The sequence below is a fragment of the Chrysochloris asiatica genome, unplaced genomic scaffold (genome assembly GCF_000296735.1).
Source record: "Chrysochloris asiatica unplaced genomic scaffold, ChrAsi1.0 scaffold00009, whole genome shotgun sequence".
In the NCBI taxonomy this organism is placed as follows: Eukaryota; Metazoa; Chordata; class Mammalia; order Afrosoricida; family Chrysochloridae; genus Chrysochloris; species Chrysochloris asiatica.
The window spans coordinates 30,379,687-30,388,362 of record NW_006408527.1 but is presented as its reverse complement, the minus strand read 5'-3'; the positions used below and the strand labels follow the sequence as shown (position 1 = coordinate 30,388,362).

At 34.0% G+C, this 8,676-nt stretch overlaps 1 protein-coding gene across 1 annotated transcript in view; it reads right to left on the bottom strand.

Moving 5' to 3' along the window:
• The window catches only part of KCNT2 (potassium channel, subfamily T, member 2), a 728,083-nt gene that overhangs the window by 205,603 nt on the left and 513,804 nt on the right, over positions 1-8,676 (bottom strand). Inside the window, exons 13-14 of the mRNA XM_006834237.1 lie at positions 2,762-2,911; positions 811-1,040 (exon numbers count right to left, since the gene is read on the bottom strand). Coding sequence (XP_006834300.1) covers positions 811-1,040; positions 2,762-2,911 — 380 coding nt within the window. The remainder of the gene's footprint in view (positions 1-810; positions 1,041-2,761; positions 2,912-8,676) is intronic.

Below are 8,676 nucleotides of genomic sequence, written 5' to 3'. Positions count from 1 at the left end.
AAGTGCAGCCAGAGAGCTCCTTGGAGGCCAGGATGGCCAAATCTTGTCTCTCATACATAGGATATATTGTCAGGAGGGACCAGTCGCTGGAGAAGGATATCATGTTTGGTAAGGTGGAGGGTCAGAGAAAATGAGGAAGTACCCTAGCAAGATGGATTGACAAAGTGGCAGCAGCAATGGGCTCTAGCATGGCAACAATTGTGAGGTTGGCCCAGGATTGGGCAATGTTTTATTCTGTTGTGCATAGGGTGACTATGAGTAGGTATCAACTTGATGGTACCTAACAACACAACAGCAACTGAAAAGAAAAAAAGAGAGTGAGTCAAGAGAAGACACATAGGCCTTTTACAAGAGAGAAAGCAAAAAGAATTATTATGTCCATAGTTTTGTTCAAGGTTTCACGGTAAAATTTTAAGAAAATTCTTACTTAATCTATTTTGTTTTCTTTTCCCAGATAATAGAAGTCAAGTGCAATGTTGAGAGGCAGATGGATAATGGAAGGAGAGTTTTAAATGAGTAAGGATATTTGAAAGAGCCTTTGTTGATAATGGGATAGAGAACTGACAAGAGAAATATGGACATGCTTATAAGCAGAAAAATAAAATCATTACTGGTTACATGTTTTTAATATTTTAATTGCTTGCCAATTTAACAATGTAGAGAAAAGTCATATAAATCTAATTATACCTAATTTGTAATATACACTAACATTTAAATATGATTTAAAATGCTTTAGTCAGAATAGTAGTGTATTTGGTATTTTCATTTTTGAAAGAAATTGATCATATTTCCAAACTTGTTTATACTTACCCATGCTGGCAATTATACTATGTACAGGTAATCTAGAAGGTCCATGATAAAATGACCTTGATACATTGTTTTTTCTCTGCTGGTCTTGGTTCTTAAAAGCAGAATTTTCTTCTTTGGTAATATTAATATAAAAGCATATGTCTGTAGCATTCATAATGTATCGAGGGCCTGGATTCAGCAAAATGTTTTTATTATCCTCTCTCCTAACACCAATCAAACAGACACCAAACCTTAATTTAAAAAAAGAAAGAAAAGAGTTTAGAATTTGAATTCAGCAAAAATCTTCATTTTTCTTTTCTTTTTAATTACATATTATGAAAAATAGCAAACCATTGTAAGAAGAAGAAAGATTAAAATCTCAAATCAGAACATTTTAGAGCTTGAAAATATCTAAAAATTTCAAGACTCATTTTTATAGGAAAAGAAATGATAGTCTTTTGATGGATGTTGGAATCAATGTAATTTTTTAATTATCAGCATTTTAAAAATATGAAAAAGAACAGAGACTATCAGATTGCATGATAGAGTAACAATAAAATTGTTTAAAATAAATTCTTGATACACCGGACTTTAATACACTGAGATTTTATATGTGTGTGTGTTTATAAATATGTGTGTGTGTGTGTGTGTGTGTGTGTGTGTATTCCTAGTGTGGTGCATGATGCTGTGAGTTAATGTGCCAGACTGCAAAGCCGTTTGAACTGCAAGGTTGGCAATTCAAGCCCAGTAGCCGCTCCTTGTAAACCCTATACAGGGTTGCTGTGGGTCAGGAAGAACTCAATGGTACTTAACAAATATGTATATGTATATATATGTATGTATATGACCCGACTCGATGGCACTTAACAACAACAACAACAATATGTATATATATGTGTATATACATATATGTATGATTATATACATATATGCATATTTATATACAGATTGAAATAAGAATATTGCCTAAAAGAGTATGCATATTAGAAATTTTTAATTAGCACCAATTATATTCAGAGGTGTTAATACTCCTAATGAAATTATACACTTATTAATGAGTATTTAAGTTTTCTTTTCCTTAAAATTAGAGTAAACCAAGAAGTTAGTACTTACAGACATATTGGTGCACTGAATAAGATTTAGGTATGTTTCTTTCTATCCTTGAGGTCAATGAATTTCAAATGTTTTTTTGATCAAAGTAAGAAATATAATTTATGAAATTTTAAGTTTTTTCAAATAGATAAATTGTACATACGAAGAGAATCATATCAAGATTAATGTGGCAATTTTGTACTGCTGACTAGATGTATTCTAAATATACAAAGAATATAATAAATTGATATATTTGTAATTATTAATATATTCTCATAACAGACACATTTTTTTTTTCAAGATAATATTACTCAATCTTATCAAAAGTTTAGAAAAGAAAGTCCCACGTCTAAAATGGAAGGCATTATCAATTATTTTTTAACAGTGGTGCAGTGGTTAAGCATTTGGCTGCTAACTATGAAATCAGAGGTTTGAACCTCTCAGTCACTCATTAGAGAAAAATGAGGCAATCTGCTTCCATAAGAGTTACAGACTTGGGAATACTATGGAGCAATTATACTCTTCTCTCTTCCTAGGGTTGTTAAAATCAGAATCAACTTGATGGCAATAGGTTGTTTTTAAGTTTTTATCATTTATTTTTTACTTTTTTCTCTAAGCAAAGGAAGTGCTATCATCAGAGTTTGTTTGAAAGTAATTTTTTGAAATATTATTGCTTGTGAAAACTTCTAATCCATATTCTAGCATTTGGAAATTTAATTTTCATATGCTTGTGATCTTTTAACTCATTAAATTATTTTAAAAACCTAATAGTCATGCCAATTTTCCCCAAATACTGACAATTCATGCTTCCAGAATGGGTTTCCTACATAAAAATTTGATTGATTTACATTATAACGTCACTCTGAAAGCAGACACATACTTTTTGTGTGCATGAAAAGAGGCATATGTAAAACTCTTTCCTTCATATTCAGCAAAAAATGTACTTTCTTCCAAAACAATGTGGTATACTTCATTCCCAGAGCATCTACCATACATCTTCTGCCATTGTTCTGGTGATTGCTGGCCTTCTCTGCAACGAACATACACACACATACACACACACACACAAAGATAAAAACACAGTGAATGTGAGTAAAAACGGTTATTATACATATAAAATCTAAAGTTTCCCAAATGTAAGAATTGGCCAAATGAGTGTAAAAAAGTATCTTCATGGAACTCCAGGTTAAAATACTTAGAGTTGCTAAAAAATGTTTGAATTCTATATATAAATGTTATTATATAAAATTTACATATATATTAGTTTTATATTTATTTTATATATAAAGCATACTATACTATATATGGAGTCCTGGTGTGGCGCTGTGGGGTAATACATCAGACTGCAAAGTCATTTGAACTGCAAGGCTGGTGGTTTAAGTTCACCAGCTGCTCCTTGGAAACCCTGTACAGGGTCACTGTGGGTTGGAACTGACTCGATGGCATTCAACAACAACAGATACTATATATAGTTGAGTCCTGGTGTGGCGCTGTAGGATAAGCATTGGATTGATAACCACAAGATCAGTGGTTTAAACCCATCAAATGCTTCTCACAAACCCTATGCAGAGTTTCTATGAGTCAAAACTGACTCAATTGCACTTAAGAAAAACAACCATAAATACTAAATATAAACTTGAGATATAGTAGAATACTAGAAAATTTTTTAAAGAAGGTGAGAGTGTTTCATGATTCCTTAATGAAAATATTTACTCTGACCATGAAACAATGAGCATGAAATTAATGATGTCTAGTGTATATTCCTCAAGGTCAGCAATTTGAAAGTACCAGTGGTTCCGTGGGAAAAAGATGAGGCGTTCTGCTCCCATAAAGATTTATAGCCTCGGAAAACCTATACAGGGTCAATATGAGTGAGACCCAACTCAACGGTACTTAACAACAACAACAACAGTCTATAGTCACGTATTTCCAATCATACACATCCTATGTGTTACATTTATTTCAAATTCTTCACTTACTTATGATACTTGCTTAACACCTGCCTTGGATATTGCAATGGATTTAAAATCATAAATGTATCAATTTCAATTTATTATTTTAAGTTCAAATAATCTATTCATCAACTTCAATTTGATTACAGAGAAGATACACTGTTGATGTTTGTCCTTATTGCAGCCAGGATTCTGGCTGCACATAGCCAAAAAGATTTTCTTCTTTGTGATACTAGGGTATCTAAAAGTGAGCTCCAGATTATTTTTAAATAGAAGATAATTGTACCCCAAAATTACTGCATATTTTGTTCTGGAGCAATCTGTCCTGTATCACCTAACTGAGTGGCCTTGAAAGAATTATAAAATTCAACCTATGAGAAATTTCTTGTGAATATGCAATGCTTCCTTACCCTATTTTGGTCTATAAATTTAGATAATTTCATTAAATAAAGCTTATGAATTTGCAAGTACAAGAAATGCATATCCTAGAGGCAAAATGGTATTTATATAAATTCAAACTATTTTTATTACTATCGCTATAGATTCACAACAAAAAGAAAGCAGATAACAATTTCCTTGTACAGTATTTAGGTATTAAAAGTCCAATTTTATTTCAAGGATTACTTGAGAGATGACACATTTTCATCATTTTCAAAGTGAAAAAAACTTTTTATAAAATCATACATTTTAAAGGAATATTTCAATTATACTTCCTTCTTTGAAATCATTATGCTCAAGGGCCCATAGCTTGCCCCTTCACTTTGATTTCATGATCTCAATATGCAATCTTGAATGAGTGATTTTATCTTCTGATGGTTCTTTACTTATGCTATAAAATGCATTATCAACTTCATTGCGTTGTTGTGAGAATAAAATGGCATACTGCAAAGAACATGCTTAGAGGATGACCTGAGCACTCAGCACATTTTCATTGTCATTACTATTTTGTTACTGTTATTAAGTCCTGGAGTCACTTTATACAATCTAATCAGTTTACTGGAGTCCTGAGTGCTACATAACTCCTTCAACTGCTAACTCAGAGAGTGGAAGTTTGAGTTTACTCAGCGGTGTCTGGGAAGGAAGGCTTGGCAATCTACTTCTGAAAATTAGCTATTGAAAACCCTATACAAAATGTACATACATATCATAATATCAGTTTTATACTTATTATATATATAAAACACACTATACTATAGATGGAGTCCTGGTGTGCTGTGGGTTAATATGCTGGACTGCAAGGTCATATTGAACCACAAAGTTAGTGGTTCAAGCTCACCAGCAGCTCATTGGATACCCTATACAGGGTCTCTATGAGTTGGTACCTACTCGATGGCACCAACAATACTATATAGAGAGGAGTCCTGGTGTGCTTATGTAGGATAAGCACAGTTCTACCCTGACACATACGGCGTCATGAGTCAGAACTTTCTTGATAGCAACTACTTTGTCACATTTCTAAACAAAGGCTTTAAGAGCCTTTCTTCCAAAACACTAGTATATTTTTGGGAACAGGAAAATAAGACAAAAGAAAACATTTTAGGCAACTGACATTGCAAGTGAACAAATAAAAAAATGATATCTTAAAAAGGGCTGGCTCTGGAAAAGAAAACTTTCCCTTTTTCAAATAAAAAACAAAACACATTATATATCTTGGCAAAGACAGAACCCAACTGCAGGGCTTTAAATGTAAGAGAAAACCAAAAACTCATACCCATTGCCACCAAGTAAGTTGCAACTCACAGTGATCCTGTAGAGGATTTCCGAGGCTATAAATCTTTACTGGGGCAGACTGCTATATGTTTCCCCTGAAGAGCAGCTGGTAAGTTTGAATTGCTGATCTTGTAGTTAGCAATCCAGTGCCTATCCTACAGAAAAGGTACCTATATTTCCTCAAGGTTTGTTTGAAATCCATCAGGAAGTATGGGGTCAAATAATTGTCCAACAAGCATACAAAAAATCCTTTTAAGAGAATCATAAATCCTAATGCCAAGTCTAAAATGGTAACACAAGGTGGCAATCTGGAATGGAATGAGAAGGGAGGAGGCCAGGCAACCGACACTTCATATGGATTTCCATAAATCACTTGTTTATTCTTATGGCATTTTATATTTCTGGTTTTCACCTCATGGACTGATCTTCTTATTTTCTTTAATGATCTCTTTAAAATCCTTCAATAGTTAACCAGGAATTTCTTAATTTAGCCAACTATATGGACCTGATTAGATTCTGGGGTTGTTCTAAAGGTGGATCTGTAGGGATGTGCTAATGGAAAAGAAATTTTAAAAGCAACAGCACTCTAAATACCCACATCCATCATTATTTGACCCTCAACTTAATCATCGCTTCGTTGAATTTATAATAGTGCTCTTCTCCTTTCAAAACACCATTATAATAAATTTTATTAATTAATCTCTAATGTCTTACTTCCTTGTGCAATAAGCTCCATGAGGAAAGGGATCATGTTCTGTTTACTGCTATATTCCTAAAACCTGACATGCTTTCTGACAGCATAAGTGCTTAATATTTTTTTTTAAATGAATGAAGAATAATCTAACACTGTTCTTCATGCTCAATTGCTACATATTCCACTTTTCTAATGACACAAATCCTTTATCCTTCATAAGAAACTATTTTTTTAAACCTAACCAATAACTTTCAAAATGATGAATTTGCCATTAAGAATTAAGAAAAAAAAAATCACTGTGTTTCATAATCATTAATGGATATGAAATGAATGTTATACCAATTGAATGTTAAAATTAGGTTAAGAAACAGCAGTGAAAACAAAGATATTCAGGTCAACAAGCCTAGAATAGCAAACTTAATGAAAGTTATGAAAAGGCATTTAATGAAGAATTAAGATGTGTTTACACAAATGAAATGAACATTTAAGGAAAATAATTGACCTGTGCATTTAGTTACCATAAACTCAAAACCTACCACTCATCTTTCCGTTTATTATACTATGGTTGCTTACATGTTGCTAAGGCTCTGAAAGGTAGGTGAACAGTATTTCAAACACAAGCTAGGCCACACTTGGTGAACAGGATTCAGATGTTTGCAGATTCAAACAGACTCGGAAGAATGGTCTGACAATCAATGTCCCCAAAACAACTAACGAAATTGCAATGAGTCACACAGAATAATGTCTGATGTGGTATTGGCAAATGAGCCCCCCTAGGTTGGAAGAAATCTAAGGTGCACTAAAAGCAATGGGAAATAAAAAAGCTCTGGGAATTGTTGGAATAAAAATTTAAATCTTTCAACAAACTGTTGCAGCACTGGAGGCACTCAGTCATCTATGCCAAGAAATTTAGAGGACACCTTGGCCAACTGATTGGCAAAGGTCCACATTTGTACCCATTCCAAAGAGAGCTGACCCAATGGAATGCAGGAATCATGGGACCATATCATTAATATCACAGGCAAGTAAAATTTTGAAAATGATAACTACAAAATGACTACAACCGTATATTGATAAGAATTGAAGTAAAATATGGAAAGTTTCTATGGGAAAAATCTTGACTGATGCAGAGGCATCAAAAGAAGATGGAAGGATTACACAGAATCACTTTACCAAAAATAATTGGTGGGTGTTCAACATTTGCAAGAGGTTGTTGTTGCTGTTAGATGTCCTTGAGTTGCCTTCAACTCATGGTGACCCTATGCACAACAGAACACAATCATCACAATCATTGTTACGCTTGAGCTGATTCCTCTGTCCTTTTGCCAATCGATCTCATTTGCTACCTACCTCTTTTTCAGTTAAAGCTGAACCTCTACTTTACCAAGATGTAGCATATGGGGAAAAAATAATAAGAAGCAGCATCTGATCAAGAACCAATGTTATTGAAAGGAGAAGCCCCAATTGCTCTGGAGTCACTGGTGAAAAACAAAGCTCCAGAAATTGAAGGGGTACCAATTAAAATGTTTCCATAAACTGATGCAGCACTTGAGGCACTTATTCATTTATGCTAAGAAATTTGGAAGATAACTACTTGGCCAAACAATTGGAAGATATCCATATTTGTAAGCATCCCAGACAAAGGAATACAGAAATCAGGGAACAACAGCATTAATATCACATACATGTAAAATTCTGCCTAAGATAATTTACATGTGGTTGCAGCAACACATAGACAGGGAGCCAGATATTCAACTCAGATTCAAAAGAGGATATTATTGTTCATGTCAGATGCATCTTGGCTGAAAGCAGAGAATACCAGAAAAAATGTTTACTTGTGCTTTACGGCCTATGCAAAAGTTTTTGACTGTGTGGATCATAACCAACTATGAATAACACTGTGAAAACTTAATTGTGCTCATGAGGTAGACCAAGAGGCAGTTGTTAGAAAATAACAAAAGAATACTGAACTGTTTAAAATTAGGAAAGTTGTGCAAGGTGAAAGGTTATATCCTTTCACCAAATTTATTCAGTCTGTATGCTGAGCAAATAATACAAGAAACTGGATTATATGAAGTGGCATACGCATTAGCGGAAGACTCATTAATAACCTGCAATATATGCAGATGACACAACCTTGCTTGCTGGATAAGATTACTTGATGGACAATGAGATATAATCTCACACCAACAATAACAGCAAATATAAAAAATAAGTTGTTGTTGTTGTGTGCCGTGGAGTCGGTTCTGAATCATAGGGACCCTGTACAGGGTTTCCGAGGCTGTAAATCTTTACGGGAGCAGAAAGCCTCATCTTTCTCCCACAGAACAGCTGGTAGTTTCGAACTGCTAACCTTGTGGTTCGCAGCCCAATTCATAGCCACTACGCTACCAGAGACAATAAATGCTGGTGAGGATGTGGAGAGACTGGGACACTCCT